Below are 21,047 nucleotides of genomic sequence, written 5' to 3'. Positions count from 1 at the left end.
AATTTCACCTTCCTTTCCATTGGAAAAAGGATCCACAGAAATCGATCCGCTGAAAATTCACCGTCGCAATGCATGCCATGCAATCAATTTTATATGGTATATACATTGAACAAGTCTACACGATCGGATGGTGCACAGACATGAAAATTATATTCCTCTTCTAAGTATCTACTTTGCTCGATCAATTTACATTTCGATATTTTGATCTATACTACTTAATCGTGTAGTCCAACTTTGCCATCACATTCATTCTGATAATAGCGAAAGATGCGCGCTGCCGTTTTTACAAACATCGATTTTGTTAACAATTTTATTACCAAACGTAATTTGGTGGAATAACTCCGACCGATTTTTTTTAATAGTGTCGATGGGCGGATCTTGATTGACTTTTCACTTAATCGAAAAATCGCGGCTCACCCACCGCGACATTTTTCATTCAGGAAAAGCATATTCTTTCATGATACGTAAGTTGACATGTAGACTCACATAAATTATCCTAGTATTGCACCGCAGGCTGACCAGTTTTAATAAGGGATAAGTATATTAGAAGTCCTAAAACTTGTCACGAAAGTGCAATTGAATCCTAAAACTTTCAAAAAATGCAATCAATAGAAGGACTTTAGACCAATTTGACAAGTTTTAGGACTTAATTGCACTTTTTGAAAGTTTTAGGACTCAATTGCATTTCGTGACAAGTTTCATAACTTACTTGCGCTTTTTGAAAGTTTTAGAACTCAATAGCACTTTCATGACAAATTTTGAGACATTCGATGTAATTTTAAATTTTATAAAAGAGATTTTTTTTTGGTCGGCCCTACTCTATCTCTCACTCACGATACACACTCAGACTTGTGCCCCTCGCCTCTTGCAGGGCGTGGGCGTCAAAACCCACATCTTAAACTACGCGGCCCCACCCCTACCCCTGCGAAGGTGGGGATTCGAACTCCCCATCTCCCCTTTCTCAAGTGAGAAGGGTGGCCACTGGGGTAAACCCCCAGTGGTTTTATAAAAGAGATTTACCTCGTGAGTATAGTCACCATTTTGATCTTTGTCCTCGACCCGCATAATTTGGGCCCGAGGCCCAACAAAAGAAGCCCATTGGGCTCGATCTTCTTCGCCACTTCCAAATCTGTCGTCCCTTTTTCTTCACAAACTCCAAATACCCAAAATCCTCCGCCGCTCGCGGCTGAGAATTTTCCTCCGTCGCCAATGGCGGCCGTCCTCATCTGCTGCGCCGTCCTCTCCCTCCCTCCTCGCCCCGCGAGAGCCACCGCGTCTCCGCCGCAGCCTCGTCTCACCGCCGCCGCTCGCAAACCCTTGAAGCTCACGAAGCGAAGGAACCACCTCCGCCCCAAGATCCTCAGGACCCTCGCTAAACCGTACGCCCCTCCCATCCGAGCTCCCGAGGAACCCCCGTCGGACGCCGTCGTTCCGGCCCCGTCCCCCGAAACCCTAATTGGCCTCTTCGAAGCGGAGTCTCCGGCGGAAGAAGCTTCTCCGGTCTCGGAGAGCGTGGGCGTGGGCGTTGGCCCCGAGCACGGCGGCGTCGCCGGGAAGTTCTCGGCCAGGTCTGTGATAAAGTTCGGCGCTTATTTGGTCGTGGTTTTTCTGTTCCAGACGATTTGTGCTGTTTGGGTGTTCGGTAGCAATGGCTCCGATTCTACTGGTGAAAGTGAGGAGAGGACTTTGGTGAATGGGAAGGGGAGGGCTGTGTCGGGAAAGTTCTCGTCGAGGACGAGGAATGTGGTTTATTTGGATGAGTCTGACTTGGAGAAGAGGATCGAGGAGATAAGGTCGATGGCTAGGGAGGTGCGGAGGCGCGAGAAAAGGGGACCGAAGAGGGATGATACCGGGGATGGTGAGAGCGGCGACGGCGACGATGATGATGATGGTGAGGCGATTGCCGAGAGCAGGACGGCCATGATCGAGAAGGAGATTGGTTCTCGGTTGGATAAGCTGCAAAAGAAGTTGGGCCCTGTTCGGAAATCACCAGGTCTAAGTAAAAAAGTGCCGCTCGAGGGAGCTAGTAGCTTGATGTTCAAGAAAAAGTTAAAGTTTAGAAGCCCTTTGGTGGAGAAACCCAGCGCTAATCCGAAGGGGTTTCAGGGGTTACAAGACAATGGTAAAACAAAGAAGAAAAACAGTAGTGAAGTCAATGGGGAAGGGCAAAATGGAGGTCTTAATCACGGTGTTACGGAATCATCAAACGGAGAAAAGTGGGAGGAATTGGTTGATGGTAAGGGACGTGGCGGTCTTTCCAACGATATTAAACGAGAAGGTGATGAAACCATGGTTTTCAAAGAGATGCAGGATGATTTGCATAATGATGGGGTAGGCGAAGAGCAATCTTTTCCTCGTGTGGATGAAGAAGTTGGAGATACTCGAAGCAGAACTGGTAAGGTAACTCTTTTCAGTTGATATAAGATTTGTGTTCAAGATGCTTGCTCGATGTGGAAGCCATGTGCTATAATAGGTAGTTTGCCTTAATCACATGCGAATCCTGACTTTCTGAAATCGGGAGTTTAGAAGATGGAGTATTACAAGTTTGAATGGTCAATGTAATATACCAGTCTGTTCCATATAATTGAAAGTTATTTATACATTTTTTAGGCATTGTCGAGGAGGCTAGTGGGAAAAGGAATTCAATTGGAGGAGCAAACTTGAGGACAACTGGAAATTCCAGATTGCAGAGTTCTCGAAGCTTTGGGGATGAAAAGCAGCAGGAGGTTACAAAAAGGTCCGCTGGTCAAGATGTAAAAAGTATCAATGGCACATTGAAGCGTGAAGAAATTAAAGCCACATCAATGAGCAAGAGAGTCGAGGATAAGCAATCGGATAAAATTCAAGAGTTTTGGTGGTTGAAGCTTCCTTGTGTATTCGTACGTTCTTAACATTCGTCCACATTTGTCATTGACTTAGATATTGTAGTGGCCACTTAGGGACTTGCAGCTGTTGACTTGTATAGCTAGGTGATTGCTTGCTATTCTTGCAGTCATAGCATGCCGAAGAGTTGCTGACTATCCTAGCTTACCCGTTTGATGCCAGCCCTTTTGCTTCCTGTTTTTCATCAATCTTACCATAATTCCGTGCTCATTTCTACTCACCACTGATTTTCTCCCTCTCTCGAACAGATTGACCTACCTTTTAGGTTGCACAGCACTATAGATATTTCCATGAAGAATTTCAATAATGTGAAACACTGTTTAATTTTATTATACATTCAGCTCTTTTTTGTGATACTTCTCCTGAATGATATCTGCTATGTGAAGAAATTGATATGAGAAAGTTGTCATTTTAAGTCGGATCTGTTTATATCGGGCTAAGTAGTTTTAGCTTGTTTACTGCCCCTAATAGAGTATAAACAAAGATATACCTTACTTTTGCCTTCCGACATCATCTTAACTCACAAGTACTTAGCTTTTATTACGTTTTAATGCTGTCGGTTTTCTATACCAAAATTTTGTCAGGGTTTCCATTTGCACTCCTAACATGCAATTCATTCAATTTAAAATGTGGTGTAGAAGAATATTCATTTAGGACTTGAAACATACTTTTCTCGGAGTATTGTTAAGCATGAATGAGTCGACATTTAAGAAATAATGGCTTTATGGAAGTTGAAGGTAAATTTTCATTGCAAAACATTCCTTCTGGTACTGGTGCTCTTTATATGACTTTTATTTGCCAGTCATGATACGGTTTACTATTCTTGAAGAAAACAACAGCAAAACTTTTTTTTGGCGTTTTAACTTCTCGCACTCCCCAACTAATGTTAGTATAATTTCAGGCTATTCTTATGCGTAGAGGCTCTGATTTGGAAGAACCAGGTGGATTCTTTACCTTAAAGACTGCTCCAGAAGATAGTGATGCTTCTTCCTTCACAGTTGCCTTCGAGGACCGTGTTGATGCAAACAATTTCTGCTTTTTGCTGGAGTCGTTCTTTGAGGAGCTGGGTGATTTCAGTGCTGACATCATACCTCTATTGAGAAAAGTAAGAATCTCAACTTTCCTGAAAAGTACTGATGCTTTTATATACGTGATTGGCAAGAATTTCTAGCTTCAATACAACTATATGAGGTTCAGAATAAGTTTGTGGAGAGATTGAATCCCTCTAATGTCATATTAATTCTCTTATGTCGGTATTGTTGAACTGAGCTAGCTATCCTTCTGAATGACAAAAAGTCAATGCTACCGTTCCAGGGTGTGTTGAGTATTAAAATTGATCTTTGGAAACTTGAGGATTGGAATTTTGAACATCTGCAGGAACTTCAAGAGGCCGTGAAAGAAAAGACCATGCAAATAGTGGTTGTAAGGAAGGGGCAGCTTAAGCTTTATGCTGGACAGCCATTTTCTGATGTTGAGCTGGCCTTGCAGTCTTTGGTTGAAGAAAGCCTGTCAGAGTGAATTTAAGTACATAGACAATTGGACACAGATATTTTCCCAATCCACCATTGAACGTTTCTGAACCATAGCTTCCCATTCCGATATTTTTGTCTCTTCCGCTGATTGTGAATTTACTAGATGGCCAAGCGTTCCTTCGCCAATAATCTTTCCTTCAGCTGGTCGTGCTTTTGAATTTTGGAAATCCAAAGGGTCCAAGCACAGGGCAAGCCTTGTCTGGGGCAACTTGATTTTGAATATTCAAAAGCACGTATCAGCGAAGGAGAGATTATTGGGCAAGGAGATCTCAGCCATATTGCAAATTCACTCCGGTTCAGCAATGCTCAATGATGGATTGAGAAAATCTCTGTGTCCAATTTGCATTTGGCGAGGTGGCTTACAGCATCGGCATGATATGGTTTTGTAGGTATGGCCTGGTTCTAGTCACTAGATATTTTCAGTTTTGGGTTTCGCGTGTACACCGGTTGAAATTCAACAAATTCAGTTGAGCAGCAATTCTTTGTCAAGTCTAATCTATTGATGATGTTTCGGATTTAAAAGTTGCTCAAATTGTCCAAAAAACAAGGAAAGTTTCTAAAACTTAGGACTGCTGGAATAATCACGGAGTTTGGACATTGACCGAGCGTCACGGTTGTGACCGGCATGAGTGGCCTGGTCACGGCCATGACCAGTTACAGCCATGTGGGCCTGGACGAGGTCATCGGATAAAAGAGAGAGAGAGAGAACTATCGGTACCATGAGGGAGCTAGCCGGGAATGGCAACAGGGATGCATCCAGCGACACAAGTCAGCGCTGAAGGAATGATAAAATGCGTTGAAGTCGGAAATTGCAGCTTCTCCGGTGTGGGTAGTGGCTCCGACAATCCTGCTTCCTTCTTTCCTTTAGCATTGTCCTGTTGACAGAATGCACGTACGCACGTAAAGCTTCATTGTTTTCCTCCATGTTCACCTATCCTTCCTAAGCAAATCCAGTAATGGAGCCACCCATTTAGAGTAGATTTTGATAAAACTTATGCTTAGTCTAAGAAAAATCGCGGCTCACTGACTTTACTTGCATCGGCCGATCCTGGATAGCTGCCTCCTCCTTCTGCTCATCACTGACTTTACTCTCATCGGCCGATCCCAGATAGCGGCCTCCACCTTCCGCTCATCTTTACAGTATTTGCCGACCATATGACCGAGGAACTTGCTCTCTTTCGCCTCATTTATTTTTCTTCGTACATGGAATGCCCAATCACTTGAGACATAAGCAACCGCAAATGCAACAATTCACTATAGACCACGATATCTAAGTACACTACCGGAAACTTGTAGAGATGATGAGCGAATGTGTCATTTGTCAAGTTACAGAATGTGGCGGGAACATTGGTTAAACCGAAAGGCATTGCAAGAAATTCGCACGAACCATGCCAAGCGACCATCATCGTAGTCTTTCGACTCCTCCTGTTCTGCGATTCTCACTTGCCAAATAACCTGAACACGAGTCCAGCTTCGAAAGTACACAGGTGGAGCCAGATACTTGTTCGTTATTGTCACCTTGTTCAAGCCCCCTGTAATTAACACGTAGATGCAGCGATCCGTCTTGCTTTCGCGTCCAATGAAAGGGGAGCTCCATAATTTTTGGACGGGCCTAAGTAAGAAGAGCCTTTAGCTAGAAGGTCCAGCCTGGATCGACTGAATCGAACCGTGTTCATCTAGGTCGAAAGATATTTTAGTACTAGTTTAGGATAATATAATTTGATTCTTTAGAACTAATAAGGTGGGAGATTTTCCAATTAGTGCTTGCTAGTAAAGTATCTGGATAGATATGTGTGTGTGTGTGTGTTTCGGGGGGGAGTTGTCCAAAAAGTCCTAAACATATTATATTTTTACCTATTCAGTCTTAAACCTTTTCACTTCTTGCCAATTGAGTCTTAAATCTTTTCACTTCTTACTAATTGAATTCATTTGGCTAATTTTAGCCGGAAATTGCTAACGTTAGCATTAACTGGCCTTCGTGGTGCTGACATAGATAATTTTTAATGATATTTCAATATTTTTCAAATTTTTATATTATTTTTTCTATTTATTTCCCTTTTCTTTTCTTTCTTTTTTTTTCCTCCTTTCTTCCTAGAAAAAGGAAAAAAACAGGAAAAAGAATAGAAAAGAAAAATAAAAATCGAAAATTATTAAAATATTATTAAAATTATCCACTTCAGCGCCACATAGGCCTGTTAGCATCCACGTCAGCGAATCCTGACCAAAATTAGTCAAATAGACTCAATTGACAAGAAAAGAAAAAGTTTAGAACTCAATTAGCAAAATTGAAAAGTTTAAGATTGAATTGACAAAAGCACAATATGTTTAGGACTTTTTTGACAATTTTTCCGTGTATATTTATAATTGGGTTTTTGAGCATTAATGATGTGGCAGGTTTTGTGCATTAGTGTTTGCCATTTAAATATATATTATTATTATCTTCTTCTTCTATATATGAGTGGACTTTTTTAGCATTAATGATGTGGGAGGTTTTTGCGTATTCATGTTTGCCATTAGGATATATTCTTATCGTTATCATAATTATTATATAAAATGTGAATTTTTGTAATTAATGTAGGCTATGAGATTTATTACCTTACAAGTTGCACCTTTCATGCTAACCACTATCCCGGATCTAGTTCATGTATCTTGATGGTAGTCAAATATCTTCAAGGTTCTTTAATCTTTGATAACAATTTGGTTAACCAATGGCAATGAAATTGCTAAATAAAAAACCTTAGATTTCACGCCGCATAGAAAGAACATCTAGTAACTACTAAGCGAAATCAAGTGAAATCGATGACTGTTTTGATGAAGGCCAGCCACCACAACCTTAAGGACGGGCTGAGGAGGCTAATGGTGAGGCTCAGGACACCGAGGAGCAGCCACCGACCACCGAAACAGCTACTGGAAGCACCGACCAGCAAAACTGGCATGGGAGCTGATGATGGAATCGAGGAGGAGATCGAGCTGGTTTGAGGCCTTTCGATGATGCTCCGGCGTGGATGAAGTTGAGACCGAGCCAGTTTGAGGTTTATGGCCCGCTCAGGCTTTGGGAAGGCCCTTCCTAGCATATTGGATCGATCCCAGATGGATGTCGAAATGGGAAAAAGTCGCAAACTTCGCAGTAATAACTTCTGTTTCGAAACATGTTGCAGCTTGCGGAGAAGGATAAACGACACCTTCGAGGGCTGATAGGGAGGTAAAGAATCAAAATGCAGCAGAGGAGGTCTTCGACGGGATGGCCAAGTGGAACGGACGGTTCGGATTTCTCCTACCGCATGACTGTTGACTCCCGTGAGCTCCCGTCCATCCATATTTGCTGTCTGCTTTTCATTTGGTTATTCTCGTGCCTATAATTTAAGTTGAATCATAAATAGAATGCAATTTGTTTTAGCGCACACTTTCAGATGCTTCTTGCCTCTTCAAGCGCTCTCGTGACCTCTCGTTCCTTTTCTATGGACTTCGGCAAATTATATGCATCTAATTCGGCAAAACAATCTACGTATGAAATTGATGACAGCCACATACTATCATGAAAATAAGAAATCATTTTCATTGTGTTAATACAGTAGTAAAGTATTTACAGCAAATTAGGTACAAATTCTCTATTTTGGCATATCAATCTAGTTTATATCTGTTGGACTCATTTATTGACCACCTAGAAATATGAAAGGGAGTTCGATCATTCCTAATTTCATCTGTGACACAAATGTCAAAATCAACAAAAAACCCATATTTATATACGGAAAATAGAAAATAGCAACATATTAGATTTATAAACAAAATGTTAATTCACTAGTTGTACCTCATTTTGCACATGTTTTTAATAAATAGACGAGTTCAAATCTTGTTGGGTTAGAATTTAAATCCTTAGTTCCTTTTCTAACTATAGTTAAAGTAAAAACATGACTGCAATTATAGTAGAAGATGTTATGTTGTAAGCTTTTATTTGAATTTTGATGTATATGCTCATGATGGATTGAATGTTGTTTTCATTAGATCATTGTGGTAACTCCTACTAACATATCTGACTTTTCTCCAATTTTCATTCGTGAAGAAATTTTTTGAATATGTACTTTGCCATCGGAAATTGGAATGTGGCTACACAACTTAGTCTCTTTGTTGCAGGCTGTTATCCAATTAATTAGGGCAGTGCGTCTAGTTTTATCAATTTTCAAAGGGGAATGTCCCCAGTCCACTCGCTATATCATCTCTCGCCACAGCCTTTCTATCAATAATTGTTGGAGAATTAGGTAGTTCTCCTCTCTACTTCAAATGAAGATGCAACATACCTTAGCTTCAAATGCTGACAAACAATCCTTCTGTGTCTTTAAAGGTAGAAGACGAAGTCGAGCAAATTTGTTAAGATTTTACGTAGTTGCAGTAGCTGTAGTGATACTTTTATCTGTCGCCTGTCTTGTCAAAGGTGATTTAAAATTGGAGGTAAGGCATTTTCTCCTTTCACAGCTCCAATAAATTATCAACAAATTCTTCCTCTTGCTTTTCTCTCTGCCTCACTTCTTTTAAACCTTCCAGTTGATTTCCATGGAGAAGGGAAAAAAGCCAGTTGTAAGCTCTTAACATCAAACTTATAAGAGAGAAACGGTCCTAGAAAGAAAAATAGAATAGCAGAAGAGTAGACAGGGGAAACCAATGAAATTAAGAACAGAAAATTAGAAAAGCTGGGTTAAGAACTCATGAGGGACAAAGAAAAGTACCTTCTGGTTGCTTTATAGTTTCTGTTAGATGGTGCATATTTTTGGAGATACACAGAGACAGACCGAAGTGGTGGCTGGCGGTCGCGCCCCCCCACCCCCCTATAACTCTGGATATGCTTCAAAGTTTAGCTTGTGAATTTTATTGTATGCATATTTTACAAGAAAGGATTAAAGCATAAGTCTCTCTCTCAACCTAAATCTTGTGTCCATCATCAAGGGGACTTGAAGAAAACTTTGTTAAAGAAAATTGATTTGATAACGAGCTCCTTAACTAATTTAGCTTTTTGATGGAAACAGATCCATGTGTAGTTTGAATGAATTAGTGTTGGAAGATGACATTATTGGTGAGAAGAAGATTTTGTGCTCAAATGAGGGTTAATGTCATTGACAAACTCGTGGACCTTGTGTGCAATCTACAGAGTTCATTTTCCTGACTTGTTACATACTTTGAGATCACTTTTCCTCACAACAAAAAGAAACCGAAATTCGTTTCAGATCATTTTAGTTATAGCTTGTAGAAATGATAATCGTCTATCTGTGCGCACGAGAAAAGCTATTAGGACTAGGTGTTCTTTGATACTACCAGCAAAACTCTCGTAGTTGTGTTAGATATATTGTATGAATTGTATACATTGCTTTTTTCTTTGCATTGTCTTGGTTTCCATCCATAGTAATCTTGCAATTTGGTTAAGCCAAAAAATGGAAGTTGAATGGTGCATTTGTTCAATTGATGTCTTTACTCATGATTCTATGTCCCGTAGATACAATTAATGGATGCCTGTAGTCTTCGTTCTCATGGCTCCATTCCCATGTAGGACATCCTTAATGTCCACGTCGAAGTAAAGAAGTTTGAATTTCTTGAAGCTGTAAGTGTTCTCCTAGGTGAACTGCGTTTTCCTTTGCCTCTTCATCTAGTCCAAGTTGGTGAATATATGGTATTGTACTCACTAAATGTTTGTTTCAAATTTCGTGGGCCTGCTGGTCCAGATGTTTGCTGTCAAAACAACGGTATCACTCATTAGCAACGTGTCTCCACCCAAGAGAAGTTCATAGGGGGGTGATGTCAATTTGCTCTCGATTTGGCTTAAACAAGCAAGTTCGGCTTTCCTTGTGTGCGCCAAGTAGCATGTCGTCTATGTGTATGGCTCATAAGGCATTACAAACAGCAAGAGGCCAGGACATTGCTTTGTGAGTAAGCTGTACAATAGACTTGTTGATGCTCTTCATTTGAAGATTCTTGGTTTACAGTGCTTGACTCTCTGTATCAATTTGGTGACCCTCGGACGTCAATTAGAGAAATTAGTTTTCTTTGAAGCAATTTTGGCAAACACAGGACATAAATTCACATGGAGGAAACAAATTTCAGTACTAGTTGACAATTGCGAAGAGGGGATTGTAGAAAAACAACTGAAACTGACTCTTAACTACATGATGTTCAAGTACAAAGCGCCCTAGTTATAGATGGAATTGTGAAATTGGGTAATTGATGAATTCATATGCATATTAAAATGTTAGTGTTCCAGCATTTGTTTTGCCAAAGTCTATCTATGTTTGTATTCTTTCTGTTGAGTAATGGAAATTTGGGTCAGGAGCTTAGCTATATTCCATCTATGTTTGCTTACAATTCTCCCCCATGGTCTGTGAATGTGATTAGATTGTTTGAAAGATGTAGCGCCTCTTGCGGAGTTCTACTGGCAGTAGAGAGAGCAGGAATGTAGTAGTAGAAGTTACAGGGGGTAAAAAACAAGCTTTCTGAGTTTGATCCGACATCATCTGACCTTTTTAGACGCACGCCCTATAATCATTTACCCATTTCCAACCGTTGGTAAATCTAACATGTTTCGACAAACGGGCCCGTCCAAGAACTTAGATAGAGACCAATTGCAACATGGCGGGTTTTGTATATTCATCATTATAAAACCAAAATCAAAAAGGGGTGACAATATTGCGACTACCTAAATTTTTAAGCAATGTTTAATTGAGTACCTAAATTCTTTTTCTGTTCAATTAAGTACCTCGACTTTTAAGATATAGCTAGATTTGGCCCAATATAGTGTACCCGGCGAAACATCGGATCATTAGTCGACATGGAGATGCATGCTGTTAAGTTGCGGTTAAATTCATATGACTGCTGCCCCCCTTCTTTACAGATTTTTTTGGTCGTATTTCTCTCTCCGTAGAAAATCAATCTATTATCGCGGCGGCCACTCAAGCAGCCACTGCACTTTTGACCTTCACCACCACCACCACCCATTGATGTGATCTATGTTCGCCGCCGCCGCCACAACGCGACCATGAAACCACCAAGAACGACCCACATGACCACCATCAGACACGGATGCGAGCACCACCCAAAAACTCCACAACCAACGCAACCACCATCTCCTTGCGGTATCTGCTTCTCAAATCGGAGGTCACATCTCATATATAAGGTTCTAGGACCTCTTTTAACGGCAATAGAGAGAGAGAGAGAGAGTTATCAATGGCGGAGAAGAAGAAAAGGAAAATAGAAAATATATTGGTTGAGCAACATAATACAGGCCTCTGTTGGTGAAAAAATTGGTTTTATATAGTGAAACTTAACGGGCTTTTGCTTTGATGAAACGGAATTTGTTTCCTGACATTTTATCATATTCTAGGAACTGTAGTTGTTTATATTGTGACTGTGAAGTCTTTGCTTTTCATATGCCAAAATCTTAATATATGGAAATTTCAAGTCTAAATGTGTCCGATTTTTCGGAAATTGAGTAGGGTAGGAACGGTAGGATCGCACCGTTTGATTTTATCAAACTCCATTATGCGAACACACGGCCCTCTCGGTATAGCGTCTTAGCAACAAATGGATATACGTCTAAATAGTCTAGTGATGATTTCAGAAGAGCTGGAACTGGAATGGTAGTCGGGTTTAATAAAAAAAGTTTGGGGTAACACAAAAAATTTAGGAAAATGTCGATCACCTCTATTGCCAATTTAGTTCATTGCACTTCCTCGTCGGACCCAACTCCGCTTTGGTGCGGTTGCGGAAGTTTGCGAGGTTAGCTAGTCTTCGAGCTCGGCTTGCCAGAACCAGCATCGATTGAATGAGCAGGGAATACGGCCATTTGATAACATAATCGAGCGCCGAAGATTGAAAAATCCAATACTCAATGAAATTAAGCTTGTTTTACCATCGACTTAAGAAAACTAAATTTCGTAAAAGAAAAAATTCACTTGATACGGCAAGAACTACCCGATAACTGCTATGAGATGGAGTTCGAGGAAGCGACAACACAAGGAAGGAGAGGGCTTGTTGTTAGGACTTAGCAGCGAGTTGGGCGGTCTGTATGATGACAGCTTTGAGGATGTTGAGACCGTAAGCATTTGAGAATTCTCATCTTTTTTTCATGTTTTGAGATGCTTGTGTGCTGCATGATGTGTAAGCGAGCTTGAGACCACTTCTAGATGAGGCTTGCGATTGTAGCGAATTCTTTGAATCTCGTTATTGATGGAGATTTCAGAACATTCAGAACATGTTTCTTGATTCTTTTCAGGTTTAGTGTTTGGTCCTTCATCATGTTTTTTTTTGGGGTGAAACAGAGAAAACTTATCTTTGGATAAGAAATGTTAAATGCTGAAAATTTTCGCTTGTACATTGTACCGAACACGAAATAATGTCGCAGTTACGCCATCAGGCCTTCAGCCCGGTGATGTGGGGATTCGGGGTGCTAGGTGCGCGTCCTAGGATCGAATCCTAGGAAGAGCGAGAAAAATAATATGGCAGGCAGTTATTTATCGGTTGTTTTGATTGTATCCAAATGTCTTGTTGGTGATTTCATGTGTTAGAAAGATAATACCTTTAATCCGGCGCCTATTCCAAATTACATTTGTGCAGCATCGATGTATCACGGGACTGTGGAAATTTGGCAATTTCCGCAAGAGTTTGTTGGATGATTCATTCCATTCTTGCTGTGGTAGAAGCAGCGAACTGCAATGTACATGCGCAATCTTGGACATTTTTTTTTTGGTCAGAAAACACTCTGACATATTTTCATTCAAGTGAAAGTTTGCGATAATATACGAGCTTCAGAACAAAGCAATTCCAAAAGATAAGTAGGGAGATAAGTGGACATTGTTGGGGGATTTTTTCAAACAATACCCGACAGTGTCCTTTTCAGGACAATCATGCTTGAGACACCAGACCGTGACACTACAAGCCGCTTACTAAATGACATGGCACCATCTAGTTTCCTCAGTTTCATTTAATGCTGTGAAGGTGTGCTGATTGTTGGAACTATTCTATTTTATTTGTGACATGCATTCTTTAATCTAGGGTTAATACCTCGAAAAATTCTAAATAGGTACACCTGTGATAAATTTATCCAAAACTAATTTTTTGATCACAAAAAACCCTAAATTGGTACACAAGTGACAAATTTACTCCAAATCAATTTTTCGATCACAAAAACCCTAAACTTGTACGTTTATGACAAATTTACTCTACGTTAGTTTCCGTTAAATTGGATTAATACAACGAAAAATCACAAACTAGTACACATGTGACAAACAGAGGGTAAAACCTCAAATTGTTATACCCGTTAATTGCCACGTATTATCTAACTCGGCAATTTAATAGTAAAATTTAACAGAAACTAACGTGGAGCAAATTTGTTACAGGTGTACCGATTTGGAGTTTTTTATGGTTAAAAAATTAGTTTGAAGTAAATTTATCACATATGTACTAGTGTGAGATTTTTCGTGGTATTAACCCTTTAATCTAATGTTGCTTCAATTTTCAAATGGCAAGTTTCGTAGCAGAAAACAAGCTTGGAGATGGTAAGCATTATCTTCAAAATTTAGAAAGTCTATCAAATGATAAATGGATATTACACAAGTTAATTTCTTTTGGTAATCAAGAACTGCCAAATGCTTAAAACAACATGGGAAGAATGTATGACATGGGGCTTCCTTCTTCCATTTATAGGAAAGACACGACCTCCCTGAAAGAGTGATGGTAACGCTTATGCGGGAAATGGGTTGGGGTACCAAAGATTTACATCAGCTAGTTCATAAAGATATAATCAGGGTGGGATTAATGCTTATGTCCATTGTTGATTGCCCGCAGAAATGTGATCACGCCAAAATAAACAAAGAAAAATCTCCGACGAGAACTTGGAGTTAATATGCGAACGGCAACTTGAGACCGTGATATGGCCTGCAGATGATAACAAAACCGAGAAGATTGGCTGATTAGTTGCTCTGTTTGAATCTAAGACCCGCCTCCTTTTGTTCCTAGTTTCATTGCTACGTTTCATAGTATAGGTTTCTCCTTGCCTCAAGACAAAAGTGATTTCATTCTCCATCTGTTAATCTTCAAAATTTTCGCCTGTAAAGTTGTATGTATTGGAACCAAGATCAATTTAGCTTAGCAAAGGACTGTTGAGGTTCGGAGTTCTCTCCGTGGCTTCTCTATTTCTTTGGCGAATATTTCGGTCAATGGATCATTCTTTTCATTAAAGTTGACATGTACAGTGCAGTGGCTGGCGTAAAATTCGATTTTAATTTCTGCATCATATACATCAATGGATATCGAGGCCTGTTCAAGTGTATGGGTTACATTGTTGCGTTTGATCCCCTGAAACCTGAAAGGGATCGATTATTAGCTTCCCAATGATATTATGCCTCTTAGAAACTGTCGATTAGGGGAGTAAGCTTCAGACATTACACTTGACACTAGATTGGACCATGCAACTATTTCAAGCAGTCGGCATTCACTATGAAGAAATCATCGACATACTCCAGGTGTGATACGTATGTTGTCAAACCTAATCAGTTCACATAAGCCGATGGATATGTTGCAACTTTTTTTGTCTTCTTGTTTTCATAGCACCTCTCTTTTACTCCGAATCAGTACCGGAAATTGTTAGCAATTTGGTGGAAAAGGTCATTACAGAAACTAGAAGTAGTGCCGGCGAATTTGGTGCCGTTCCGGTTCCGAAAGGCGAGATGGACAGGTCGAGATAGGCACATATTATTGGAGCGTCACACGAAAATTGAAGGCTTTCCTTCCTAGGATTCCCGTGTTGCCTGCGGTACAAGAGTGCAGAACCCGACACAAAGCATCAAAGGAAGCATCGGAGACTTTTTTCTTGAAGAACGTTTAGGCGTCTTGACAGAGCTCAGAAATTGTGTTCCAGCAAAGTCCTAAATCATGAAATGATCGTTAATGACAACCCGAGTGATTTGGGTGGGGCACCAGAAAAGCTCTCTGCGCCGCTTCCAAGAAAAATTATAAGGGCAAAAGTCATAGAAAAAATTATAAACTATGTCAACTGTAACACATTTACTTTAAAGTAAATCCCAAACATGTACCAGTATGACCTATTTACCATCCGTCAAAGTTAAGAATCGTTAAAAATCTGTTTATATGGATGCCAGTGTTGACATGGCTACCACATGGCTTAAGTGGAACAAAAAAATTATCTAACTTAACCTTGATGGAGTGTAAATATGTCACATAGGTACAAGTTTAAGGTTTTTTATATCACAAAAATTTTTTTATGGTAAATTTGTTACAATTGATACAAAAAAAAATTTCAAGGTAAATATGTCACAATGAATATAATTTGGCTAAACCTGCAAAAATAGTAAAGTAGGTGCATGAAGAACATGATAACAGGATAAATAGGTTTGTTTGGTTCAGCATTTGTAAAGCCCTTTAGGGCCTCAAAGCTGTTTGGACAATTGCAAATACCGTCTGACAAAAGTTTTGGGGTGCAGGTAGATGCAATTGCATCTCTAAAGCTCTCCAAAGGCTTTTAGCTCAAGGTAGGTCCGGAGGTATTTTGGAATGTTGTGTTTCCGCAATGCAAATATACTTTTTTTTCTTCCAACTTTGCCCTCATAAATTTCTCGTGTCTTTTTATTGTTCCTCGTTTTATTTCTCTATCGATTTCTACGACTTCTGACTTAATTGCAGAGTTACGATCCGCTTCCGCTGCGTCACCAATATTTTATATAACACCATTAGCAATTAAGTGTGATCTTCAAGGATCTCAAGATGAACTAAAATCACTGCATCATGCACGAGATAGATGATTGCAATTTGCATAGTATTCCAAATTGGCACATACACGGGTATGACAGGACCTGAATAAACTTAAGATTGATATGACTTCACGGTTTATTGATCCCGAGCGCTGAGAATCAGTTCATTACGAATAAATAACTAACCAAAATCCTCCTATTGGCAAAACTAACAAGTTTTCCTCCTTTCTCTCTTTTCTCTTTCTTTTGCTCTGAAAACCAATTTCCAAGACAAACATAGCAATATGACTCATAAGAATGAGAGACAAAAAGGATCTTCACCACGTCTCACTAGGTAAGAGTGGCTGCACATCTGAAAATGTAATGACATTAGGGTCGATGTTTGACTTGCTAGATTTAAAAGCAGCAGTATAAGATTCAGTTGCCTCACAGTCCTCTTGATTTTGCTGAATATCCGAAGGGTTTTGGAGCTTCCTTATCCCCTCCAACTCCATTGCCACTTCTTTCATTGTAGGCCAGTTCCTCCCATTCAAGTTCAAGCACCTTTTCGCTAGATTAGCAACCGATGGAATCTCCTCTTTCTTACCTTCTTTCAAAACTTGATCATCCAAAATGTCGAATAGGTGATTCTTCTCCATTGAAATTATGAAATAGGTCGCCAGGCTTCTTCCTTCTTGTTCCCTCAGCAACCAGATTGGGTTTTGTACCCTTAAGAGTTCAACAAGGACAACTCTAAAGCTATAGATAAGCTTGAGTGCAAAGTTGGTATCAATCCCCCAATCCAACACCACTAGAATCGTATTATTCAATCTCAAATCCAGCTGAACTATAACGTTGGACCTCACGAACCATGTAGGTTAAAGGGGAGCGTACTATGGCAGCGTTTGTGAAAGGTTCGACATAGGGTTTCACAGTTGTTAAAACGCAGTAGAATATATTTGTAAACAGAAACCCTAGAACCCTAGACAGGATCCATGTGTATATTAAAATCGAGATAGAAGTTCGATACGTACCTTTTGCAAATCGAATGTAAATTGATAATTGATTGTGTCTGGATTAGCGCCCCAAGTGTTGTGCCTCTACCGGTATTCACACACGCGAACAGAAGTCTCCAACGATCCAAGTGCTAGCTAAAGATCTTGAAGTTCCTTTTCTTCAACACCTTTTGATTTTCGATACTCTGTCGAAAAAAAACCCTAGACAGAGAACGATTCTCTATCTATTTATACGGCCTCATTATCCAGTGGAATTAAAAGAAGTGGGCCAGGCGATTTGGGCCCGCCAAACCGTCCATCTTCAATCGTACATTTAATCGTTATCTCATAACGCGCACGACCGCGTAGATAGGAGAATAAATTAAAATCTACTTATTATTTTAAGTAGATACCGGCGCACAGAAAATATTAACTCAGTTCGCTTTTGTGTGCGACCTTGTAGGTTTACTAAACATTAGCAGTGTGCTCAAAACCCTTTTTGGCCCACAAGTCATAAGCGGTCTCTAGCAAGACATTATGACTACCTAAGTATAGTGAAGGTCGATTTTCCGACACAACCTAATCCACAACTAATATTAGAGTATCATTCGACCAAAAAAAAAAAAAAAAATATTAGAGTATCAACCTTGATTGATTCCTAGGGCAGACCACTAACAATCTCCCACTTGCACTAGAACCAATCATATAAACTAAGTCCCTTTGTCACTTGATTTCCGAGTTAAGTATAAGGCAGGACAAGTGTCATCTTTATATAGCTTAAACTCATTTTTCCGATACCACAGTTAGACTGTCAAAACAAGTAGTTGACTCTTCAACTCACTTGAGCATGGCCATGCATTTCACAGTCTCAATTCTACGGGAGGCCAGGAAATCATACCCTCGTTATATGAGAGGGACAAATCCCATATTGTCTACTTACATCACTCAGCACGATTCATGACATGCCCAGCCATTACCTTTATAATCACCTGTTACGGCTGACATTTGGCAATGTTAAAGCATGCCAATCCACGTCTAGGAAACCATGGCAGACTCAGGTCAAAGGACTATACTCTATAGTTGTGATGAGAAATACCGATGACATTATATAACAATCCTACAATATTCTCATAGTGGGTCTGTCCAATACAATGTTCACCAACATGTATTCCATGTGATCAACTTTATATCTCTATATTCATGACCCGTGAAACTTGGTCATCAATTGACTCACATGCTAGTCTCAAACACCATTTGCTTCCCAATGCACAATGGCAACTGACTAGGGACATTTGAAATATTAATATCCACTCTATTAATAAAGTCTCACGATCAAATCACGTATTTGATTATCTATTAAGGATATTCAATATTCATGGGATAAAGATTTCGCATTCAATTACGTACTCAAATTAAATCGAAATCAAATATAATATATATTTTATTAATGAACAATGAAAATGTATATCACATATACTCCCACTCACATCAAGACCAATCACTAATGTGTCTAAGGCCTAAAGTATTACAATGACGCTCATGCTTAGGTTGTGGAAGAGCCTTCGTCAACGGATCAGCTGTATTCAACTTCGTTGCAACTTTGCACATCTTGACATCACCTCTTTCAATGAATTCTCGAATGAGATGATACTTCCTAAGTATGTGTTTGGTCTTCTGGTGAGACCTAGGCTCTTTAGCCAAAGCTATGGCCCCATTGCTGTCACAATAGAGGTCCATTGGATTTGAACTTGTGGGACTGATTCCCAGTTCTTCTATGAACCTTTGAATCTAAACAGCTTCCTTTGATGCTTCTGAAGCAGCAATATACTCATCTTCTGTCGTAGAATTTGCAAGAGTGTACTGGTTGGAACTCTTCCAGCACACCGCTCCACCATTCACGCAAAAGACAAAACCTGACTGCAATCGAAGGTCATCTTTGTCGGTTTGGAAACTAGCATCAGTGTAACCACTTACAGTGATCTGTTCCTCACCTCCATAGACCAAGAATAAATCCTTAGTTCTTCTCAAGTACTTAAGGATATTTTTGACAGCAATCCAGTGAGGTTCCTCTGGATCTGACTGGTATCTACTTGTCATGCTCAATGCATAAGCAACATCAGGACGAGTGCATAACATAGCATACATGATGGATCCCACAGCTGATTCATAAGGAATCCTACTCATGCGGTTTCGCTCATCTTGTGTTGAAGGACACTGAGTCCTTTTAAGACTTATGCCATGTGTTATCGGGAGAAAGTCTTTCTTGGAGTCTTGCATATTAAACCTATTGATGACTTTGTCAACATATGTACTTTGACTCAGTCCAATAAGTCTCTTAGATCTATCTCTATAGATCCTGATCCCCAAGATATAGTTTGCTTCTCCCATGTCCTTCATGGAGAAAAATTTTCCTAGCGATGTCTTAACTGACTGAAGCATAGGAATGTCGTTTCCAATGAGTAGTATGTCATTCACATACAACACTAGAAACACAATTGCACTCCCACTAGACTTCTTGTATACACAAGCTTCTTCTTTGTTTCTGATGAAGCCAAACTCTTTGACACTTTCATCGAAACGAATATTCCAGCTCCGTGATGCCTGCTTCAATCCATAAATAGAACGTTGAAGCTTGCATATCTTTCGAGTGTTATCTGGTGATGTAAAGCCTTCAAGTTGTGTCATATACACATCCTCCTCTAGATTTCCATTAAGGAAAGCTGTCTTTACATCCATTTGCCATATCTCATAGTCATAATATGCAGCAAACGCTAGGATAATCCGAATGGACTTAAGCATGGCCACTGGCGAAAAGGTCTCGTCATAGTCAATACCATGAGTTTGTTTGAAACCTTTAGCTACCAGTCGTGCTTTATAGATGTGAACATTTCCATCTATATCAGTTTTCTTCTTAAAAACCCACTTGCACCCTATAGGTTTGACACCTTCGGGTGGATCAATCAAAGTCCAAACTTTATTTTGATACATTGAGTCCATTTCGGATTTCATGGCCTGAAGCCATTTATCAGAGTCTGGGCCCATCATAGCTTCTGTATAGGTCGTAGGTTCATCATTTTCTATTAACAATAGATGACGATGTTCTGTCATGTGAAAACCATATCTCATAGGCTCACGATGTGTTCTTTCAGACCTACGAACTATAGGTGCCACTGGAGTAGACTCTACAACTCTTTGTAGATCTACTTGAGGTTCCTCATGAACTGGAACATCCTCTTGTGGCATAATAACTTCTTCGAGGTTTACCTTACTCCCATTGGTTCCTTTAGTAAGAAACTCTTTCTCTAAAAAGACACCATTCCGAGCAACAAACACTTTGTTCTCTGATGGATTGTAAAAGTAATATCCTTTCGTTTCTTTAGGATATCCCACAAAGAAGCATTTATCATATTTGGGTCCAAGCTTATCAGAAAGTAAACGTTTTACATAAGCTTCGCAACCCCAAATCTTTAGAAAAGACATACTAGGAACTTTTCCTGTCCACATTTCATATGGTGTCTTCTCTACAGCTTTTGATGGATTCTATTTAGTGTAAACGTAGCTGTCTCGAGTGCATATCCCCAAAAAGATAATGGAAGATCTGAATGACTCATCATTGATCGAACCATGTCTAACAAAGTTCGATTTCTCCTCTCAGAGACACCATTCCACTGTGGTGTTCCAGGGGGAGAGAGCTGTATAACAATTCCACACTCTTTGAGATGGTCATTGAACTCTTGGCTTAAATATTCTGCCCCTCGATCAGATTGAAGAGCCTTGATACTCTTGCCAAGTTGATTTTGTACTTCATTCTGAAATTCCTTGAACTTTTCAAAGGAGTTGGATTTATGTTTCATCAAGTGAACATATCCATATCTACTGAAATCATCAGTAAATATAATGAAGTACTGATAACC

The 21,047-nt window shown here is 39.8% G+C and overlaps 1 protein-coding gene and 1 pseudogene across 1 annotated transcript; both read left to right on the top strand.

Moving 5' to 3' along the window:
- Nucleotides 1–1,194: 1,194 nt before the first annotated feature.
- Nucleotides 1,195–4,893, top strand: LOC115692854 (uncharacterized). Its single transcript, XM_030619816.2, has 4 exons — nucleotides 1,195–2,395; nucleotides 2,611–2,879; nucleotides 3,785–3,988; nucleotides 4,261–4,893. The coding sequence occupies exons 1-4, from the start codon at nucleotides 1,210–1,212 to the stop codon at nucleotides 4,399–4,401; spliced, it is 1,800 nt and encodes a 599-aa protein (XP_030475676.1). The 5' UTR covers nucleotides 1,195–1,209; the 3' UTR covers nucleotides 4,402–4,893.
- A 2,321-nt stretch (nucleotides 4,894–7,214) lies between these two features.
- On the top strand, nucleotides 7,215–10,450 carry LOC130135642 (uncharacterized; annotated as a pseudogene).
- Nucleotides 10,451–21,047: the final 10,597 nt, after the last annotated feature.

This window comes from Syzygium oleosum, unplaced genomic scaffold, assembly GCF_021117445.2.
Source record: "Syzygium oleosum isolate NSW1041296 unplaced genomic scaffold, Sole_v2.1 Sole_v2.36, whole genome shotgun sequence".
NCBI classification, from domain to species: Eukaryota; Viridiplantae; Streptophyta; class Magnoliopsida; order Myrtales; family Myrtaceae; genus Syzygium; species Syzygium oleosum.
The sequence above is the reverse complement of the archived record's forward strand: the minus strand, read 5'-3'. Positions and strand labels throughout refer to the sequence as shown.

Bases quoted from the DNA above. Each gene is read 5' to 3' on its own strand.
- LOC115692854 (XM_030619816.2), top strand. From the start codon at position 1,210: ATGGCGGCCGTCCTCATCTGCTGCGCCGTCCTCTCCCTCCCTCCTCGC. The intron at 2,396-2,610 runs GTAAGGTAACTC...TACATTTTTTAG, and splicing joins AGATACTCGAAGCAGAACTG to GCATTGTCGAGGAGGCTAGT. The intron at 2,880-3,784 runs GTACGTTCTTAA...GTATAATTTCAG, and splicing joins TGAAGCTTCCTTGTGTATTC to GCTATTCTTATGCGTAGAGG.